General features: G+C 41.8%; 2 protein-coding genes across 4 annotated transcripts; one reads left to right on the top strand and one right to left on the bottom strand.

The window, feature by feature from the left end:
- Positions 1 to 1,235: 1,235 nt before the first annotated feature.
- Positions 1,236 to 12,617, top strand: prodh2 (proline dehydrogenase 2). Of its 2 annotated transcripts, none has more exons than XM_049562841.1 (11): positions 1,236 to 1,338; positions 1,600 to 1,957; positions 3,606 to 3,796; positions 4,982 to 5,108; positions 6,316 to 6,387; positions 6,483 to 6,563; positions 6,696 to 6,839; positions 6,945 to 7,111; positions 7,352 to 7,462; positions 9,067 to 9,155; positions 9,629 to 12,617. In XM_049562841.1, the coding sequence occupies exons 2-11, from the start codon at positions 1,727 to 1,729 to the stop codon at positions 9,802 to 9,804; spliced, it is 1,389 nt and encodes a 462-aa protein (XP_049418798.1). In that variant the 5' UTR covers positions 1,236 to 1,338; positions 1,600 to 1,726; the 3' UTR covers positions 9,805 to 12,617. The 2 variants fall into 2 exon arrangements, with proteins under 2 accessions (XP_049418798.1, XP_049418799.1); XM_049562842.1 differs by having other exon boundaries at positions 1,261 to 1,338; positions 1,603 to 1,957.
- Positions 12,618 to 13,536: 919 nt separating this feature from the next.
- eif3c (eukaryotic translation initiation factor 3, subunit C) lies at positions 13,537 to 22,722 on the bottom strand. Of its 2 annotated transcripts, XM_049562838.1 has the most exons (23): positions 22,565 to 22,722; positions 21,528 to 21,645; positions 21,376 to 21,441; positions 21,093 to 21,282; positions 20,791 to 20,916; positions 20,436 to 20,487; positions 20,104 to 20,228; positions 19,856 to 19,986; positions 19,502 to 19,655; positions 19,211 to 19,314; positions 18,938 to 19,079; positions 18,649 to 18,774; positions 17,401 to 17,494; positions 17,008 to 17,195; positions 16,503 to 16,727; positions 16,225 to 16,416; positions 15,844 to 16,015; positions 15,596 to 15,755; positions 15,344 to 15,409; positions 14,948 to 15,035; positions 14,626 to 14,791; positions 14,396 to 14,437; positions 13,537 to 13,968 (listed from the first exon to the last, which is right to left on the bottom strand). In XM_049562838.1, exons 2-23 carry the CDS (start codon positions 21,623 to 21,625, stop codon positions 13,886 to 13,888), a joined length of 2,790 nt encoding a protein of 929 aa, XP_049418795.1. In that variant the 5' UTR covers positions 21,626 to 21,645; positions 22,565 to 22,722; the 3' UTR covers positions 13,537 to 13,885. The 2 variants fall into 2 exon arrangements, with proteins under 2 accessions (XP_049418795.1, XP_049418796.1); XM_049562839.1 differs by lacking the exon at positions 14,396 to 14,437.
- Positions 22,723 to 22,732: the final 10 nt, after the last annotated feature.

Raw genomic sequence — 22,732 nt, 5'->3', positions numbered from 1 at the left:
CAAAGTTTCATGTCTCTACGACATACAGGTCATGAGATATGCCCATTCAAAGTTTGCAAATTCAATTAGTTGCTATAGCGCCCCCCTTTGGCTAATTGATGTAATATTGCTTCATTCGCATCCTCCCATGACCCTCTACCACTGTGCCAAATTTCACATGGATTGACCAAGTCAGTGAGGAGAAAAACGTGGAACAGAGACACAGACAGAGTTCTCGTCATTATATAGTAAGATAAAGCCAAACCCTGTTCTTTTTTTCCTAAACCCAACCACGTGTTTTAGTTGTTGGAGGAAAAAAAAGTCAGCTTGAGGTGTTGTACTGACGTAGTGCGTTTCTTTTGAAAGAGACTGTAAGCAAACAATATATTTCCATGTATTTTGAAAACAGACAACGCATGTAAGAGGCAGAACTTGACATGGTGTCCATTCTAAAGACAGTTCTTACACGCAAAAACAATGTGTGTTTCCTTTACTGCTTCAGATGGACAGTAATCCTTTTGATTTTTCAATTATGACAGACCAGATGTATAAAAGCTTTTTAATAGATTGCTATGATCACCTTGAACTGCCTTTCATTTCTGCTTGCATGATTACTTTAGTATCCTATGAGTGCGCGGCCCCCAGTGTTTGAGAGAGAGTATTGTGATGCCTGGCTGGTCAGCAGTGCCAGCGTCGCAGAGATCTGAGTGACATGCTTGTGAAATTCCAGACTTCCAGTCTGTCAGGTCAGAGATATGTGACAGAGATGGCAACAGGCAGCACTTAATAATTTCTTCTTCTGGCTGCTTTGCTTTGTCTTTTGAGGAAAATATGTTCAATCTCAAACTCCCTAGAATATGACTACTTTTTCTCTTCCTGGGCCTGTTAAAGAGTCCTTAATTTAAGTTTTAAGATTTTGCATGTGCATTTGCAAAAGCTTGTACAAAATTTCAAAAATCCTTAAATCCAAATCTATTTAAAAGCAACACAGTTGTAGCCGCAATTATAAATGCAACAAGTTGAATTCTGCTACTTCACCCACTTTGAGTGCACTTTGATCTGAATGTCTTATCAAGGCTGAGATTTTCTTTTAACAGCTGAATTTATTCCAAAGCTTCAACCAAAAATAAATCCCAAAACATAACTAGTGTTCTTCAGGACAAAATAAGCTGTGAATGCCCATTTAGTTGATGTTAAACCTAGGGAACACTCGTGGGTTGATGCTAAGGGTCAACTTGATGTTTACCTAAATGCAGTCACTCATTAACCCGTGTGTAAGCCAAAAGATGACCACTCAAATCACACCTGCTTGGCTTTGCATCATTTAGGATCTTCTGAGAGACGCTTTTGAGAAGGAGGGTAAGGTGTTTCTGCTGATTTATATCTGTTGGAATTTTAGTGTCAATGGAAGACGCGTCTGGTAGTTTTGGAGAAGCCTAACAGACAGTGAATTCCAGCTGTTTTGATTTTTGCTTTGTTTTAAAACTATCCTTTTCCTCATCCAACACGTTCTGATATGAGAAGATAATCTCTTCCTCCTGGGCTGATCACTCAGCCTCTGATAATGTCTCTCTGACACTCTGGATCATTCTATTTCTATCTAACACAAAGCTTCTTCAGCAGGGAGACGCAACACACCTTAAAATTTCAACCAAGGAGGATCTACACAAACACTTCAAATCATTGAGACTCCACCTACAAGCAGAGTCTGTAACACAGAAACATTCACATACGCACTTGTCCAGTGATGATGATGTGCTTTCGCCTGCGCCCCTCGCTCCCTCACCTCTTGTCACGGAGGCTGCTGGGTACTGCGGCCTCCAGGACGGTGGTAGAGAAGCAGCCTGAAGTTCTCTCAGCAACTCTGGCCTTTGAGGATCCCAGTGCCTTCAGAGTGAAGAGTTGGGGTGAGCTGCTCCGTGCGCTGGGCATCTTTCGCCTCTGCTCCTTCCCTGTGCTCGTCAACAACAGTGGGAAGGTAAGACTTGAGTTTGGCACTTGGGATGATTATTATTTGGAGGAACATTATATGAATAAGACACCACAGAGAGATGTATCTTAATCGTTATCTTAATGGTTAACTTTTGGCGCTCCTTTAACTGGAATGTTGTCAAGCCACTGACTGTGTTGCCTGTTGTCACTCCTTGTTTGCATAGTTGCACTGTGGTGTAAATTTGAAAATAAGTGTTTTTGTGCAGGACTGCAACTAATGATGTTCGTAATGGATTAATCTGCCAAATATTTCCTGAATTGTTTGGTTTGAGAAACACATTTAATTATTGAAAAGAAAAGCAGCAAATCCTCAAATTTCTGAAGCTGGAATCATGAAATATTTTTGCATGTAAAATGACTTAAAGGTCCAGCGTGTGGGATTTAGGTGGATATATTGGCAGATATTGATTATAATATAACAAGTTTGTTTTCTGCAGTGTATAATCACCCGAAAATAAGAATCGGTGTGTGTTTGTTACTTTAGAATGAGCCGTTTATATCTACAATGGGAGCAGATTCTCGTCTACAACGTCTGCTATGTTTCTACAACACATTCTCACTCCGACTTCGTCACATATTGATGTGCTTGGTCATGGATTTTCCACTTCCACATACGACGTGTGGTTGTGTTGGGTGTTGTGGTTGCTGACGTTCTGGGACACCGTGTCAAGTTCTGCCTGTTACATGCATTGTCTTCTTTCAAAATACATTTCTGTTTTCACAGGAAATTTACCGTTTACATACAGTCTCTTTCAAAATAAATGCAATATGTCGGTACAACAACATGAATTGACGCTATTTTTCCTTCAACAACAAAAACAAGTGGGGAAAAAAGAACAGGGTTTGACTTTAGAATCTTACGGGATATGAACACCACTCCCTTGGGTGAAAGTCAGTGTTTGTTGGACCTATTCACCACCAGTCCCGCCCGCCCCACTCGGATATTTGCCGCCTTAACTTTTGTTCTTATCCTACCACATTTCCCTGACGCCGCTGGGTGCAGCTAAACTATAATGACAACCAGCCATTCCAATGTGAAAGGACGCTTTTTTTCGTTGGTTTGTAACGCTGCAAGTCACTGCCTATGCCCCGAATTTCGACGACTTCGGAGTGAGACCAGGCTTGTTTCTACAGTAACCCAGAATGGACAAACTAAACACTGGCTCGAGATAGGGCTATTCTCATTTTCGCATCAGCCCCTCTGTGACAAGCAGTGTTGGATAAACACTGATTTTTTTATTTTATTTATTTATTTTTTCATGAAACTGCTTTAATCAGTGTTTTAACTCGTTTAAATCACCGGGCCATTTGTTTTGGAGAGGAAAAGACCTCTGCAAATAGTTTGGTAGAAACACTGAAAGGAACACTGAAGGAATCCAAACCAGGAGTTCAGACTTAGAACATGGCAGCAGTTTCAGCTGGTTGCAATCTGCAGTCCTCACCACTAGATGCCACTAAATCCTACAAGCTGCTCCTTTAAATGAGAGGCAGTAAGTGACATGAAAAGAGAAGACTCATGTGAAGTACCTAAAAAATTGTAGAACAGTACTCGGTTACATTCCACCAAGGAATCAGTGGATCCACCTCATGAGTCTCCATCACTCTCCTTCACCATTCTTCTTCTCTTCTTTTAGCTGATGTCAATAACGCGCAAACTTCTGGGGAGGAGGGCGTTTTCCTTTCTGCTGCGGCCCACTGTGTACGCCCAGTTTGTGGCCGGAGAGAATGAGAGCGAGATCTCTCAGTCCATGGAGAAGATGAGCCTGCTGGGACTGAGGCCCATGCTGGCAGTGCCAATCGAGGAAGATCTGGGAGAGAGCACAGGGTATGACTAATGGTTAATAATTAAATCACTGTGATCAGGCTTGACAAAACAGAAAATGACACACCACCACATACAAACATGAAAAACGAACAAACTTAACAACAAAACACAAAAAAAATTCACAAATTTAACTGGACATTGTAATTGCAGGACACATACATAAAACAAAATCTAACAGGGTGGAAGCCAAGGGACGAGATAGACTGGCTGACTGCCACCAGCTGCTGGAGGGAGAGGTCTATTGCCTAACATATTGCTTAGCAAACGTCTTAGAGAACATAAAACCTGTTGGTAGCCTGTTGGTTTGTGAATGTGTTTTCCATAGTGCTGTTGACTTCATTATGTGGTGACTAATTTGGTCATGGCTTAAGGTTTGCTTGTTTGTTGCTGATATTAGCCCTTTCATCCATGAATTATTACAACCTCAGTCAAGATTTTTTTTCTTTGTGTTGAACTTTGCTCCTGACTCAGCTTCTCCCCTCTCTTTCTACACCTCCCTTAACAGCTGTATCACTCCTTAGATGTTACTTGATGTTTCCAGATTTTATTTACCTACCATGGTCTCCTATTATAGAAGGACTGGCAAGATATTCTTGAGCTGTACAACATTTCTTGCTTTCCGTTGGCCATCTTGGTTCTGAAAGACTTGAGAGACTGACAACACTTGGCCAGTGGGTGGCAGCATATAGCATGATGCACTAGTGTCCAATGTAATGACTTAAATGCAACTATAGCATCAAAACCCATCAGCTGTGTATGAAAGGGTTAGAGGTCATTAAATAAATGGATTGTTACTGCAAATTCTGTGCTGATTTAGGAAGTGCCACTTTCTGACCTATTGTAGCTACTGCAGCAGCACCAGTGAAGTCTGCACAGCCCCTGATGATGGACTCGCCTTTATGGAGTCTGACAGTTGTGTGGAAGAGTTTGAGTTCTAGATCAACCTCTTTGTACAGTGCAGCTGTGGCTGACAACAGCCAGCAATACATAATCTTCAAATTAGGAATAAACCTGCCTCCTGTGTGAACTGTCCATAACTGAAGGGCAGCCCTGTGTCATCGATCATAGTGCTGATACTTGAAGTTGAGGGCCACTGCTCTACACTCCTGTGTTACAAGTGATATGCTCTTGCTTGTAGAAAAGGAAAGTACAGTATCGCCTCATGTTGCTTTTTGTCACCACCAGAGAGAAGAGATATGATGACAACATGGAGGCCATGTTGGAATGTGTGCGGATTTCCCATGGCAATGCCTGGAGCAAAGACCCGATGATGCAGCTGAAGGTCACAGCCCTGCTCAGCCCAGAGCTGTGTGTAAGGCAACGCTGTCCATCACCATTCATTATGTTTTTAGGAAATTACTAATTTGACTAATCAGTCGAGAAAGACCTTTTTAGTTAAAGCTGCAAGCACGTCGGAGGTGTTGGCAGGACGCTGTTCAATGCAGCCCTACATTTCTGAGACAGTTGGACACTGCACGCATGAGTTAGATGTTATTAACTGTATGTGTGTTTGGCGCCCGTAATCATGTATCACAAATTCTTCACCACTTCTTGTGTCCGCTATATAGCACCTGAGAACATGAGTTAAACATATATTGTGTTGCTGTACGTCAACTGTGGACCATGTAATGCAAAATGAATGTAAATCAAATAATATTAATAATAATATAATAATATAATAATAATAACATAAGGCTGACTTCCTGTTGCCAGTAGTTGGTGTTATGACTATACCTCAGTATAGGCCTGGAGTCTTATCCAGCTTTAGGAAATTTGGGGCAGATTGGACTATGTATGCTCAAGTTACAACAACTTCTGTTGTATGGCGAAACGCGCTAAATGGCTTCCTCGCCACGGCAACCTCATTCCATGAAACATCAAAATTTCTTGACTCCTGAAAGACAGACAAAGAGAAAAATTTTTTCAAATCTTTTCATTGTTAAGGTCTTGAGAGTGTACTGCCCTAAATTGAAGTTTATCTGATTAATTCTCTAGGGGGAGTTCGTTAAAGTAAAGCACCTGTAAATTAAACAATAAAGTTGCAAAGGCAATTCAAATTTTGTAGGGGGCGCTACTGAGCAATTTTAACACACCTGAGCATGAGACCCATTGAATATCAAAACTGTCACCAGTTTTGATGCATGTGCAACATTTCAATACCTTTTTAGCATCTCAGCACCTCAAAAATGCTACTCATTCACATAAATAATAAGTCCTTGCATTAAAATAGAGTCCTCGCATCGTCCCTGCTTGGGCCTTGACTATCGTTCGATAGAGTGGGGCTATTAACATAACATTTATTTGGTACACTAACTTTTTTTTTCCTGATCATTATGATTACAAGGAAAACCATTTGGGAAATTCACAGGCTTTTGAGGTCAAACAGTATCTCAATGTAGTTCAAGTATGTGGGAAAAAAGATAAGACTACACATTTTAGTGTTTGAAGTGTGCTGTTATGTCCATGGCCAGTTTGTTCTTGAATTTTGTCTTTCTTGTCACTGCACTGCTTGTATCAAGGTGAAACTCACAACCCTCATCGCACAACAACCATATGACCTAAATCTCCTTGTCAGAGCCATGGATGGAGAGGTACGTCCGCAGTATGTCAGATGTCTTACTTTACCCCAGTTTATAAATATACTGTACATTTACAGTGTTGATGAGGGTGATTCTGTCTCTTTTAGCAAATAAATTTCCCTGGTTTAAATGAAAGCGAAGTTAACCATTTCCTGTGTGGTCTGCAGAGACTCAACAAAATAGCAGAGGTACAGATGTAAAGGATCATGGGTAAATTCATGTTACATGGGAGAACTGCAGCAAACTGATATTTCATATTTCTGAATTACTACTTTTCATCTTGAACAAATCTATTTCAAAGATCTGTCGTGCTTTTTCAGGCAAGTATAAACAAAGTCCGAGTCCTGGTTGATGCAGAGTACACCTACATGAACCCCGCCCTCTCTCTGGTCACCATGGCAATGATGAAGAAGTTTAACAAAGATGGCGCCTGGATTTGGAACACATATCAGTGTTACCTGAAGGCAAATATCTTTAATCTGTCTTTTTATTTTCTAAATATCAAAGACTAAGACTAAGTGAGCATTCTCTTACATTGTCAAGTATGCCTCTCTTTGTCTGTCTTTCAGGAGTCAAGGTCTCTCCTGTTAGAAGCTCTGCATCTGTCCAACAAAGAGGGCTTCTGTTTGGGGGTCAAGCTGGTACGAGGAGCCTACATGGACAAAGAGAGGAAGCTGGCAGAGAAAGAGGGTCGTGTTGACCCCATCCACAAGTGCTGGGAGGACACCAATGACAGGTGGGTAAGAGGCAGCAGGTCATTAACCACAACCAGGCAAATGCATCCCAGATAACACCATAACTATGAAAAACTGAGACTAGCACTCGTCTTGGTTTGGTCAATTTTACCAATGTACCTGGATTCAGACAAGTCAACTCAGGTGCATTAGTGTCTGTTACATATAGTAAACTTGGCCTTATTGAAAACACACATTTCTGAAAGTAAACCAACCTATTTCATCTGTTTGTGTTTGTGCAGTTATAACGGCTCGCTGAATGTGATGCTGGAGGAAATATCCAAGAAACCCGAACGCTTCAGGATCATAGTTGCCACTCACAACGAGGAGTCAGTGAGACGAGCTGCTGAACGGTTAGACTGCAAAATCACATGGCACCTGCTGTCATTTACGCCTCATTATTGTATCTGAGAGGCTACATACTGCTACTTAGCAACAGATACAAGCAACTTCTTAACAACAACACAAAACACCAGTGGTACCAAACCTTTCTGGTTCATGACTCCTGAAATAAAAAAACAGGAAATAATTTAAGATTAGGGGAAAGACAGAAAATAGCACAAGATTTTATAGCATACATTTGTTTTTCTGCTTCCTTCTTCAGTTAAAGAGGAACACCATCAAAATCTGTTTACAGGTATTTAGCTTTTTGTGGCTCCAGAGGGAATTGCATCAAGTGTGGTAAATTTCCTAAAGTGATGTCACCTGAGACTTTTCAGACATCTAGGAAGTTAAAATAAAATCTGGGGGTGTGAAGTTTAAAAGAAGTAAACTTACCAGACCTCTGTAGCCTGCACCTCAGCCCTGCTTGAGGCTACACTAGCCACAACTAGCATAAAGGCCTGGACACAGCAAGATTTTAAAACACTGAAATTTCGCTGCAAAATTAGTTCATCCAGGAATCGTCACGATCAGAGGATCCGCTGAGGGAGACAAAATCTAACTATGTGAATTAATGTTCCACGTAGAGTTCAATTTTAACACACACACTGACCAACAGCAAGCTGTCTTGACACCTTTGAAGGGCAGAGTAGAGGAAGCTAACTTAGCCGCACCATGCATCAGTAAAATCGGTTCCACTACTGAGCAGTGATTGGACAGTTATGAGACTCAATAGTGCAAATATGCCTTTGAAAAAAGAAGTTGTGACTAAGTAACAGTTAGCTCATCAGGCACAGCACTTCATCACCAGCCTTTTGAGTGGCACACCAAGTTTCTAACTCCCACCTTCCCTTCATGGGATCAGACCTGTGTTCCCTCTTTTTCCATCCCAAAATAGGCCCTATGGTCCCTCAACATCAGAGCTGACTCTTCCATATCTGGGTTAGGGGTGTGATGTTAAAATCTGTCTATAGCTTTTTGAGGTATCATGCTAACAACTGATTGACAGACAGACAATACACAAACAGGCAGGGGTGAAAACATTACTTAGCGTAAAACTTAAATTAGTAGCCCAGGCTATTATTTGCTTAAATCACTGATGTCAACAGGCTTATATTTGAGACGGGCCTTTCATTACTTCTGCACAAAACTGTTGCTCAGCTAAGTTGGGAAAGAAGATGTGCCGCATCGAATGTTAGCTCAAGCGGGCAGCCAACAAACTGGCTTTAAACATCCAAATAACTTCTATAAAGATTAACTGCTTGGCAACCAGACCAGGCCTCTAATAGAGACAGGCCTTTATTCGTCAAAATGTGTAGCCACACTGGGCTAGGAAAAGGGACTGGATATTTAATTGGGACTAGGCTTTTAAATTAAGTTCTACGATAATTGGTGGAGGTACTGATTTGAGGAAACATAGTAAACTGTCAGCGGTCCACTTGCATTGTGGGTAATGCAGGCATGAGCCAATGATATCTCGATTTTGATTGTCTACAACCCCTTTAGTTTGTCTTGCTACCCCTAGGTTTGGTATTAATACTTAAAGTGATGTAGCTGTTTTGTATTTCATCTTCAGGATGAGAGAGTTGGGGATAGACAACGATGGAGGCTCAGTGTGTTTCGGCCAGCTGCTGGGCATGTGTGATCATGTCTCCCTCACACTGGGTGAGATCTGCCTCAACTGGCATTCTTTATATCAGTGGTTCCCAACTGGTCCAGCCAGAGGTCCAGATTTCTTCTTAGTCACTACTTCAAGGTGCACAGAGTTTAATAAATTCAGCGTCATACTTGCGTTCGGCCATGTCATCGAGCTAGTTTGCTGTCTCTGTCAAATAGTTGCCCATTAGTCACTCACTCTACAACAGGAAACGGTACTTCAGATTAAAAGCTCTGTGCTGGAAGTTCACTGTACTTCAAAATAAAGTGAGTTTTTCAGAAACTTTACACATTTGTAAGTCACTTGCGGTCCATTCGGAATGTACCCTTGACCCACTTCTGGATTGAGACCCACTAGTTGGGAACCACTGCTTTACAACCTTCAGTTGTAAGGCAACAGCTCTTAGCACCCAACTTTTCTTCATTTAAACTGCTACAGACATGATCTGAACGCTAAGCTACTCTCTCTCTCTCCCCTCCAGCTAAAGAAGGTTATGCCGTATACAAGTCAGTGCCCTACGGCTCAGTGGATGACACACTCCCCTACCTGGTGCGTCGAGCTCAAGAGAACCGCACCGTGCTGCAGGGAATCCGCAAAGAGAGGGACCTACTAAGGAAAGAGCTATACAGGAGACTGAGTCTGAGGAGAGGTACCTAATAAGCTACAAGCAGAAAGAGCAAACAGAAGAATCATTGGTGCTGAACCAGTGGGCACTCAGGAAAAGGAAGTCACATAGGAACAAGAGCGAAAAGTTCAAATCCAGTAACACTTACATATTTCTTGAGTCATTAAGTTTGTAATATCCAAGGATTTGAAAGCCATAACTTACTGTATGCTGATGAAAAACAGAAGTGAATGTTATTAAGGATCAAACTTGCAATAGGTGATGTAATTTTGATCTAAGTGAGTGTGTGGTAAACTGAACAACGATTTCATGACAGCTAAGAACAATAAGTGCAACATTATATGTTTTGTTAAGTTTGATGGACAAGCTGCTGTACATTAAAAACTGTTAATACCTTCATGTTTTATAGAAATAAACTGCTTAAATTTATGGAATACTTATTTTCATTTTGCCTGCAAAACTAGTAAAACAACACTTAGTTGCCCAGACCTCTGAACATCTGTCTCAGCCGATACAAATATACAGAGATTGGCGCTTACTTCTGTACATGGAATAAGAGTGTTAAACACATTCCCAAAAGCAGCTGTTTACACCAATAGCATGTTATCTCAATATTTCCGTTTAAACAGGGGGACCAGGCAGGGGCGCTCTCCCCTCTTTTGTTTGACCTGGCCATTGAGGCCTTGGCAATCGGGTGTGCTGAAAAGGTACGGGGCATCACAAGGGAAGGGCGGGCACACAAATTAACACTGTACGCGAATGATCTTCTATTGTACTTGTCTGATCCAGATGTCTATATCACGGTAAAATATAAATCCTGCTAAGAGTCTGATCTTTCCTATCAGTGAACTAGCAAAATCAGTGTCATTTGAGCTATACAAATACACAGAGAAACTCTTAATGCTGTGAATATATTGACATGAGAAAATCCTACCGGCAGTATTTCTAAGGGTGTGCAAGGCCCTGTTTGTTTCAGTTTAATCAAACTCAAGCTTGTTTGCCTAAGTGCGGTTCCTTTGGGCAGGTGCACACCAAAACAACCAGACCGAGACCTTCTTGAAGAGGTGGTCTCGATCCGGTTACAGTCAAACTCTGGTGCGGTTTGTTTGTGGTGAGAATGTGTTCCGACCTCGATCCACATTGTTTGGGTTAAACATGAGCATGTTACAGTCCTGGAGGATTATTAATGTGCACCTCCTCCTGTACTGCCTTAATATGCACATTCGGCACATCCAATGCATCAAAACATTGTTTTCTAGTTGGAGCCGCACCTCGTTTTCAAACTGTATGGTTTGACTAAAATGAACAATGACAGCAATATAGTCCACGATGACCAGCTCTAAAATCTGTGTAGCTGTCCCTCCATTGTGACATTAGAAAGTGTCACATTTTTTTTTTACTTCCTGGATTTTTCCCACATGGAAATTCTGACCAATCAAGAGCAGCTTTCTCACGCAGGGCATTTGATCTGGTTCGCTTGTAAATGCTGCCGTGAGAACACGAACCAACTCTAGGCAATTTTAAAACTTAGCAACAAAATTAGTCCCTGATTCAGACCAAAGCAGGACAACTCTAGGTCTAAAAGCACCCTAAATTTAGATGGCAGCCATTGTCTTAAAATCAGGGAGAAAGCTCTTCTGTGTAGCAGAAAGGCATTCAATCAGTTATCTATGCAATAACAAACACACCAAATGATCAAAACTGTTCTTGATGACTAATTAGTAACAAGAACATGACAGTGGAGGTGATACAGTGACTGAGTCTAATGCTTGCTGGTTACTCTTCGCCAGAGTCTCACGGATGTTTGGCTGACCTATTTACGTTTTACCTTATGGGGGTGGGATGAGTGACACTCTCGCACATTTGTACAGAAAGAAGAACTTGTTCAAACAAGAGGAAAATTCCATGGCATTTGGAGTATAATAATAAGCCTTTGATAATATGTGGCTCACACCAGTGCCTTTTGGCTTAAAACCTGCAACAGGGTGTTGGCATGTGTAGGTTTAGGTTTCCTCATCCTCAACTCTCACACCATATTTATGCTCTGCAATTAATACATTTTGGTCATAACACAAAGACACACTCCAGTTTTTTCCTTTCGAAATTGCCTAAAAATCTGGGGCAGTATTCCCAAAGCTTCCTGTTACAAAGAGTTGCTCCTTGTGATGAAATAGTGACATTTTCTTCTAATCTCTCCTTAAAGTTAAGACTAGATCCTAAATCACTCCTACGGTAGGATTCCTTACTAAAAAAAAAATTAAGCTAGAATAGGAGCTCTGAGAGTATTCTCAGAATGTTTGTGAATACAGCCTCAGTTCCTTAAGTTTGTAGCTTCATTAAAGTTCTGAGAAATATTTCTCTGACGCTGAAAATCAGGGGCCAGATTCACAAACATTCCGAGAACACTCAGAGCTTCAAACTTAGCCCAAATTTCTCAGAGCAACTCTGAGCAAGGAAGGGACAGAAACCTTGACCTTAGTGAGGAGGTGTGGATGATAATACATTGAACAGATGTGATTGGTTGTCACCTACAAGCCCCTTTGTGAACCTGCCAGGTGTGGACACCCAGTGGAAATTAAATGAACTGCAAAATGTGAAAGTGTTGTCATTGTCTGTTTGATCACTCTGCTGATGGAAGGTTTCGACAGACTGAAGTCATCACTGCTGCACTGTTTTTATAGCGTTGGGTGGGAAATGTGTGCATACTCCTAATAACATCAACCACACATACTATTCCTGCAGGATCGAATCTGTAGCATTTTATTTACCAACTGTCATCCAGTGTATTGAGAATATTTCTCTAACCTCTTTGTGTTTTCATTTTCTCCTCTGATTAATAAATTCTGAAGCCTCTTAAGAGTCCTCCTCCCTGCTCCTTACAGTTTTTCACCTTTGAAGCTATTTTTAAGGTCTAAGATGCTCTGATTAATTTCTTCCTTTACCAGGACCTAGCCTTAACTTTGTATTTTGTCACTAGGAGGAACTCTTTGTACCAGGAAGCTTTGTGAATGCGGCCCCAGGATGTCGTTCCAGAGAGCAGTATTTGATGTAAAGAGAGAACCAGACACATTTACCTTATGGAGGACGAGACCCTTCTGTTTTCAGCAACTTCATTTTTCTTGTAAATTTATCAGTCCATCAACACACAAACTCTGTCCAAAGAACATAAACAGTCAATGCACACCTGTATTCCACTGTAGTTCAGATCTGACAATATTCTGAATATGATACCCATCAGCATATTTTGGTTGGATATTCTGAATAAGGGTCTTACTTCAGGTTTTAGGAACATTCTCGGATATATATATTTATATACACAGCGCATTCTGAATAAGCGTCTCAACTTCAGGTTTTACCGCAGTTTGCAACACACTGCCTCTTGCCTGTTTTCAGACAGCTTTGTGCACTGTACACAAACCAACTACCCAACAGCTTGCAGGGCTGTGGTAGAGATGCATGCCCAAAGAAAATCCAACATTTCTGGTTGGAAAAAGAAACACACCTTTAAAACATATTATGAAAGGCTTAGAGATCAAAAGGCTTTTGGATACACACAAATATTGTAACACAAAACTTTTCAATAAGGAATGATGATAAACGATAAAAAAAAAAAATTGAATATATTGTGCATGTAAATTTAGTCAGTGAAACCGAAGGTGATGATTATTGCTGACAGGAGGAGGTTGGGTTTACCTTATCGATTTAGTTTCATACTTTGATGTCTTAAATGGATTTACACTAAAACAAAGCAGTCAAAAATGCAGTTTCATTCTTGTCACTGTTTATTTAAGTACAAGTCAACAATACTTGACCCATCTGTCACCTGACCGCACTGCCACAAGCCAGCCACACTGCAATGCCTTCATTATACAATCCTTTATTAGCAATAATAACCTTAAAAACTCTTCACGTTAATACAAAGGAGCTGGCCGTACTGAAAAACCAAACTATGCTGTAGCAGTGCAGTTCAGCTGTTTCAGGATCAGCTGAAAGCTGTTTTGAGTCAACTGACGGACAACAGCGTACAGCCAAGTGTCGAGCACAGAAACCAAGGTTGTTGTTATGGAATGAAGACTAGTTAGGTGGAGATGCTGAAATCCAAACGTTCCACGCTCAGTAATTGTTTTGGTGGTTCTGATTTCTGTAGCCGCCTCGCTGGTAGCCTCCCTTATTCTGCTGGTAACCACCTTTCTGATCTGTGAACATGGAAAGGGAATGATTATCTTCAGGCAGCCACATAATCAGATGACAAAAAGCAAATCACTTCAACTCACATTAATTGTTTAAACACAATTTCAAAGACACCGTCAGAACTGCTGTTGGATGGTCAAATAGCTTTGAATCACTTTTCAGTGTAGCCATTCTGAACAGGTATGAACAGGTATAAACACCATGAATTTGCTCTGTTGGGGCAAAACCCGACCCTCATCCTTAATCTAACATTTTAATGCATTACAAGTTAGTTACTGATTAAATGCAAACAAACTCAGTCAGCAACATGGTTAAAAGGAGCGATGAATCAACAGTACACAGCCTCTGCAGAGGATTAGAGGCATGCTGGGAAGGTCATGGGGTCAGAACATTTTTATATCCAAAGTGCAACCTCAGTGTGGTTTAACATACCTCTGTTGTAAGATTTGTTCTGTTGGTAGCCACCTTTCTGATCTGTAATGCATGAAACAACCAATTATTATTGTTTATAAAACCGCATTGTACAACTTTTATTAGCAAAAATAGCATGACAAATGTTCCCGGAAGTTTATAAGGTCAAGTACTGACACCATTTGGGAAGAACAACAAGCAAACACACAAGGTATATATGGCATACAGTGAAGTGTGTTGTCCAAACTCACCTCTGTTGAAGTAGCCTCCGTAGACGCCTTGTTTGAGGTCGAAGACGCGCTCGTTATTCTCCACCAAGCTGCCCAGTTTCTCAGCCAGCTGCAGCGCCATGTTCTGCAGGGAGGTGGGCTCTGTGCGGTGCATCACCACCGTCTGTGTGGGCTGGTCGAGCGACGCCTGTTGGCAAGAGGACAGAAAATATTAAGAACTCTTTCACTAAAAGAAAAATAACATTTGTGCATGTGAAGATGTACTGGAAATCCCATTATGGACGTTCTATTGCATCTATACTGATAAAAATTTACTCCAAAAGAATCAAGACATAAAACTCACCATCAGCTCCTCGTTGATGATCATCTTGCTGATGATGCTGTGAACTGTGGCTATCTCCAACTCAAACATCTCAGATAGTGTCCCCATGCTGGAGGACAGATACAAAAAATTAAAACACTAGTATTTTCCCAATAAAAAAATGTGGTAATGCAACAGAATCGAGCCTGCTATCCACAAGGCAGCCTGTTCACTTCATTACACACACTTAACAGATCTGCAGTTTAGGTACATGTCCATATGGGTTATGTACCAGTTCTAAAGGAAGTAACCCACAAGTGTTTGGTGGAAACAGGGCTTAGGTGGACACAAACTGAGGCTTCAGCCTACAGCCCAAAGCATACTGTTCTACACAAACCAACGCTTTAGTTTTGACTGACACTTGCATCTTGTTCTTACCTGATGGAGTCATAAACACTGCTGTACGTGAACAGATAAGTCCTCAGTGACTCCTCTTGGATCTTCCTATAAAAAGGAAACAACCAGGAAATTGATAAAAAAGAAATCACGCAGGGCAGAACGATGAATTCGTATTTGTAAATTATAACTGAATTGCCAGAGTAAATCATTATGGCGTGATCCGAAACTTAATGAGACTGAATAATGATCAATTGGAAATAAATTAACTGATGGATAATAGTTTGTGCTAACCTGACGAGCATCTCTCGTACTCGCTGCGTCTCAGGAAACAGGTCCCAGACCTTACTGTTCATCTTCTCATTGATGATGAATGAGTGGCAGGTACGCCAGTCTCCCATCTTCATGGCCTTGCTGGCTGCCACCACGTGCTCCCTCATGCTCTCTGGGGGTCCTGGAAGACAAAAAGAGCTTCAGTTATCCTCTCAGGGTTCTCTATGGCTAAAACATGCTGGTGTTAAGAGTCATGAGGCGTCAGGTACCCAGCAGTGGCTGTCTCTCTCCCACTCTGAGCTGGTGATGGAACTGCTTGCTGATCATCCTGCGGCGGGCATCAAACTCGTGGGCGGCCATGTAGGGGATTTCCAGCAGCATGGCGGACACCAGGTACACACACTCCAGCAGCTCCAGGTTGATGTGCATGTGGAATGGCACCTGTTGGAAAGGTCAAAGCAATGTTAAGATAATGTTGTAAGGCTCCGTACAACCTGACATCAAGTCTGTACTTAAAGTGCTTCGCTGACACATAGGCTCTATAACATCAGATTCTTAAGTTCAGCAATGCCAGATTTCACCCAGCAGGTTTCCAACAAATAAAACTAACACGATTTTAGACATGACTTTACTGCTCATGTTGGACTTACTTGTCTCCTCTTTTCAATCTTCTCCTGCTCTGCATTCCTCTCCTGCATGTTCCTCATGAGCAGTCCCTGACCCAGGAGCTCCTTGGCACGGCCAGAGGACTGGATGTCCAATAGGGCGTTGTGGGCATCTTTAATCATGCCCTGCCTGAATGCGCAAATGCCAAGCTGGACCATGGTTCTGTTGTACAGGATCTAGATGAGAGAGAGGAAATAGGTTCTTAGATGCAAAGCTACACAAGAGAACAACGATGCAGCCTTGATGAATACCGTCTGCCTACCTGTACAGGGGGGTCAGCATGCTGGATGTTGTCCTGCAGGTGGCTCATCAGCATCAGGTCGCGAGCCTGGTACCAGCGTGAATGCAGAGCGTGGTGGTAGATGTGACAAAGGATGGCGCAGGTACGGATACGGTCGGTGCGATCCTTGGCGTAAATGAACTTGCAGAGACGGTCCATGATCACGGCACTGTCCTCCCCCTCGCTCTCCTCCTGGTCCTGCTCAGACTAAATAGAATAGAAACAGAAACACAATTCAGCACATCACACACTCAGCTCAGCTCACCGCAACACACTGTTTACATATCAAACACACTCACATCCAGACCCACTTCCACTTTATACCCCACTGTGATTTTTTGTCATTTAGGTCGTTAAAGTTCCCTTGTCATTTAAAAACATAACTTGTCATGTCTATCAGGAACAGACACTCAGGTCTCTTTCTCGCTAATATAGTGAGGTGTATTTCTCTCTTACACAGGGTCCTCCCCTTCTGTGCTTCTCTCACCTTGGACTCTCCCTGCAGGCCCAGGCTGCGCCGGTGAGCCTTGTAGTCAAACTTGTAGTAGGTGTGCATGATTCTGCGAAGGTAGATGCGGCAAATCTCCTCCGTGCTGCCCTTGTTCTCCATGTATTCGAGGAGCCTGTCGATGATGCCACAAACGTGGCCCTCGTCTTTCAGATTGTCAACATATTCTGGACGAAGAGTGGAGAAGAAAGCAGTGAGCTACTACAAGCTACTAAGAAGAGCTGTTTGAAAACCAAAAATGATACAGCAACACACTTCAGGGATTCCTGCTATAGCATGATTTTCCAGTGCTAAGTGATTTACTTTCACATTTAAAATGATAATACTCAAAATTAAAAATAAAGCTCGAGTCTCTTCTTTGATTTAGCTCACCTTGTGAGTGGGGGTCAGTGTTTTGCATGATTTTGGTAAACTCTTCATCCATCCTCTCCACAAGCGTTAAGATGCATCCACGCACCCTGAATGGCTGACAAACACATACAAAGCATGTAGTTTTTGCAGAAGGTAACAACAACATTTTCATGTAAGCTGACATACAAATGATGATGCTTCCACACATTAAAAGGTCTAGTGTGTGGGATTATTAGCATATAGCTGTGAGGTTGCAAATTATAACCAACTGAAACTTTTCCCGTGTACCAAGTGTGTAAGAAAACCACGGTGGGCAATGTGAACATTAAAAAAAACAACAACAAAAAAACAGGCCATATCTAGAGCAAGTGTTTGGTTTGTCCATTCTGGGTTACTCTAGAAACAACATGCAGTGTTTCCCAAAGAATTACAATCTGTGTGGTGGTAGCTGGCTAAGACAGGGGTGTTAGGTGCTACGTTTTTTTATTCACGCTTGTGTGTCTTTGTGTATCAGTTTTTGTCTCCTCTCAAAATTGGATAGGTATCTGAGTTTGTGAACTCAGCACAGTTTGAGTTCTTCATGAGTTCATTTTTTCCCAGCAGCAGTTTGTGGAGTTTTAAGTCGCTTGCTGGATAATTGATGAGTTGTGTCGATCAGATCTGATCACACTGATGAATTAGAGGTGCAGCTGCTGATGAGCAAGTGGAATCAAACTTAAGTTTTGCTTTCACTGCGCCTGGCGTTCTGCTGCTTCATCAGTGCCCAGACTTTGCTCTGCCCTCTGAGAGTATGGAGCAATGAATATAGTATAAATATTCCAACAACACTACTAATAAATGTTCCAGCTCCAAAAATAGGAAATCAAAATGTGGCGGCAGATGTTTTTATCGTGGTGGGCTGCCACAAATAAATTAAGTGTGGGAAATCCTGACATGGCAGAATCTTGGGAAGAGGACCTGCTCCGTATGAAGAAATAAACGGCTTATTTTAAGGTAATGAAAAACAACAATCCTTATTTTCAGGTGATTATACATTAATGAAAACTGAACTGAATAGTATGTGCCATTTCTATAAAGACATGCCCCTAAATCCTACACACTGGACCTTTAAAATAATGACACGTCCAATAATAAACAACACAGATCATACATACACAGACAACAACATGGTTAGTGTGACTCAGTTTTGGGATGGTCTACACATCAACCAGGATCTGCTGCCAACCAAAAATAGCATAAATGTAACGACTGAAAAGATAAGATGGATACCTGGTCTGAAGCGACCAGACTCTCACTGTCCTCTGCGATGTTCTCCCCGATGAAGATGTTGTTGTTTTCAAAGAGGATGTCCAGCAGCTCGTCGATACAGTCCAGGCACTTCTTCCACATATCAGGCTGGAGAAAAACAAATTTTAATTTGAAACGTCAACACATAAACATGCATACTGAGTATTTGGTTATTTATTTTCTTCAAATTCTCTAGATTAATTGTGGAACTTTTCCAGGCACAAACTCTGAATAAAAGAAACTGTGACATTAAGAAAAAAGTGGCTCCCACCTTCATGAAGGCTGCCAGGTTGGGGTTGTAGTCATACAGGGAGGCAATGATGTTGAACTTAATCTTGACCATAATGCCTTGGCCCAGGTTATTCTCAGAAGCGATGTTTGCCAGAGCATGAAGCAGTTCAATCTGGGCAGCTCTGTCAGAGGGAGAAGAAAGAGGGGGGTTTAAAAATTGCATTAATTTAATGATAAGCAATGAATGCTATTTTTTTTTTTAAATTATGAATAATGTGTGCGTTTATGTCTTTAGTAAATGGTACAGTGTTACCTGTCAGTGCCCTTTTTGCCTCTTGCTTGCAGAATCTCATTCAGTTTCTTCACCACCACTGGTACGTTGATCTCTGTGCCTTTGGCAAACATCTTGGGCTTTTCCTGGGAGATTGAATACACAACAGAAGAACATAAATTCACTGTGACAAAGACAAATCAATGTTCTGTTCCTGTGCTAAAATAAATAGTATGGCATTGAGGCAAAGACAATATGAATGAGTGCACCATCTTGTTTGAGCAGCAGCAATCATGATAACACCACATGAAAAAGTTTTGCTCTCTTCTTTACCTTGACCATCGGGGCACCTCCCTTCACCTTCTCCCAGCCTCCCTCAACCTCCTCTCCTCCCTCCTCCTCAGCCTCCTCCTCTAGCCGCTCTTTCTTCTTGGGCTTCTTCTTCTTTCCAAGCTTCTTTTCGCTGGATTTTTCAGCTCCCTGGGTCCTGAGGATGGACACACAGTGTGGGTGGTAAGTATATGTGACTTGACGGTATCCAAAAAGATGCTTACACACATCATATTCTGTCCAACAGTCAAAAACCCCAATGTATTTGAGATACAACGGACAGAGAAGATGTAAAATAAATAAATAAATAAATTTTTTCGTTGTAAACAAAAACAAAAAATGTGGAGACAGACTCACTTTTTGAGGAAGACCACAGCCAGGGAGGCACTCTTTCCCTCTCCCTCATCTGAGCTCTCACTGCCACTGTCCACAGAGTCTGAGCCCCAGTCTTCATCATCGTCGTCATCACTACTAGAGGACGATTCATCCTGTCAAGGGAGAACAAGTCCAACACATTACCTCACATTAGAATTGGGTCTTCTGCAGCAGGTTTCTCCTTGTTCTCTCTGTAGTGTGTTCTTATAAAAGGCATGCTCGCTTCTTACCCCAGATCCTTTGGCAGACTTGAGGAACTTGCTGGCCTCTGGGGGAGCCTCTGGCTTTTTCTTTAAGAAGGCCTTGGCAGACACTCCATCGTCACCCGCCTCTCCCTCGCTATCAGAAGATGAGGCTAGTAGGACAAAAATTAGGGTGAATTTTAGTGATGATGCTCGGACTTATTAAATATAACCAGTTTGCCTATGATCTTGCTTTTTCCCCCCCTAATGTTGGAAGAGCATTAAGTATAGAATGTAAAAAAACCCCTACTATGTTGCACTCCATACATTTGACAAATCTTGTAATTTAAAATAAAAACATGCATTTGTAGCAAGCTTACCAGATTCCTCTGCCTCCTTCTCCTCCTCTTCATCCGCAGATTCTTGTGGGTTCTAACAGAGAGAGAAGACACTGAGATTTATTTTTTAACTTAGTTTATCCAGGCTGCCTCCTGATCCACTTTCAGTTACACACATTCACACATGGCAGCTGCCAAGTACAGCCACAGACTGATCTGGTGGCCACTGAGCAGCTCGAATGACACCTATGTCGTGGTAATGCAGAATAGACAAGACACATTAAAACAGCCTCCCGCCTCTGACTTTGATCCACAGGTGTAGCTAATATCGCTGAACCAGCAAAGTTTCTGTATGTTTTAAAGCATAGGACCACTGAGAGAGAATTTCCTCGTTTACCTCCTTGTATGCAGCGATTTCTGTTTCATAATCTCTGTTGTATTTGCGGATCTTCTGACGCAGCGTACTGAGGGCTTTTGCGTTGTTTTTGTTCATCTTCTTCTTGCCCTCTTTGTCCTCCCAAAGCTGGAAAGAAAATATTGTGTTATTTCTATTGCACTGGAGAAGCAGGGACTGGGACATTATGTAGGACTACCTTAACCAAGGTTAATGTGCATTGCTTCCTGTGGGCAAAACCAAACATATTGCTACATTACATAGTTAGTATTTTTAGAGTTGTAGTTCAACTTTGAGCTACTGACCTGGTTCAGGTAGTCCTCCAGGTCGGCCAAAAGACGGATATAGAAAGGGGGGACACCCTCTTTGTCCACTATAGTCTTGCTTTTGAGGAAGGCTCGACATAACTGCTCAAACTCCTCCAAACATTTGGCCATGTCACGAATTTTCATAGCATTGCGGATGGTCTTGATGAGGTTGGTCAACTCCTCAAACCTGAGATATAAGAATGAAAACATTCAATACAATACCCTGTATGACCTGTGTGTGACCTGTACAGTTTTTAACATATGAAGATTCCACACCAACCTTTTGTCTTTGGCGCTGCGCACCACTCTCTTAGTGTCCTCCTCATCATCACTGAGAAGCAACGACCTGTGAAAACATCAAGCATGTGTGACATTACTACAAAGTGTAGCATTAGAGTCCTGATGACAGGATTTATTTTAAGTTATACTGACTGCTTGAAAGTTGCTCCGGGTGCTTTAGGGGTGATCTCATCAGCGGATGAGGACTCCTCTGACTCGCTGTCAGACCCGGTGGCAAAGAAACGAGACATTGTTGAAGGAAGCTGTCAATCTGTGAAGACAACATGAGAAAGGTATTAAAGACATTACAACTAATCTGTTTACATCTGTGCTATATGAAATGTGTTGCAGAAAAACAACCTAGCTTCCCATCTTTACACAGATCTGAAAACTCAACTTTTTAATAACTAAATCAATTAAGATTAACAAGATTTAAGAGGTGTGGCTCAATTAAGAGAACCTCCCCCTGAGCAGATGAGTTTTCAGTTTACTGTCATTGCTGTGTGACAACATTGCTATCACACAACTGATGAAGAAAACAATGTATCTCAAGTGGATAATGGAATTGAAGCGTTTGGGCAAGCTAACTATTGTTTAGCTAGCCAACGTTAGCTTAAATGTTTCTACGCAACAACTAACTTTAGTCAATTTGAAGCTAATGTTGGCTCGGATTGCTTCTTAATGCGACTGCAGTGTTCACTTGAGAAACTTTACGCCATAATGTTAACATTTTCAAGGTTAATTTAACACAATTCGTGACTAGAGTTACAATTTTCCAGATAAAGTCAGCGAGGCTGCGTGCAGACACTGGTAAAGTTAGCAACCTGCGTCTGTCCGTGCTATGCAACGACAACCTACGCTAGGCTAACGCTAGCTAGCTTTGACAGATGGGTTACAAAACACAACACCAGACTTTAGTTGCAGCAACAAGTCGAGCACAGTATGTTTTATTCAGAAGTTTCACAACGTAAAACATACTGTAACCTATTAAGTAGCAAGCTAACGTCTATTTGTATCTGACAATTCAATGCGAAACCGTTAACAACCCTAACGTGGCGCGAGGTTGTTGCTAAGCTAACGCTAACACCAGCCGGGAGAGCGCACGGGGCCTCCCCGCATGTGTAGCCGGTAAATACACCAAAGCGAAGAATATTCACGCATAGTTTACTCAAATGTTGGCACAGACTCACCTACGTCCTTGTGAACGTTATCTTGTGGTGTGTCTGTCCTCTTTGAACTGTTATAAAATCCAGTTTTGCTGTACAGCGGCCACAAATAAAGGCGTGCGACAGCCTTGCCGGGCACTTGCGTCAGGAAAGGAAGTCAGTTGTAGATCTACAGAACATAGGGATGGTCCA

Source organism: Epinephelus fuscoguttatus, linkage group LG20 (genome assembly GCF_011397635.1).
Source record: "Epinephelus fuscoguttatus linkage group LG20, E.fuscoguttatus.final_Chr_v1".
In the NCBI taxonomy this organism is placed as follows: domain Eukaryota; kingdom Metazoa; phylum Chordata; class Actinopteri; order Perciformes; family Serranidae; genus Epinephelus; species Epinephelus fuscoguttatus.
This window is presented reverse-complemented; position numbering and strand designations above follow the sequence as displayed.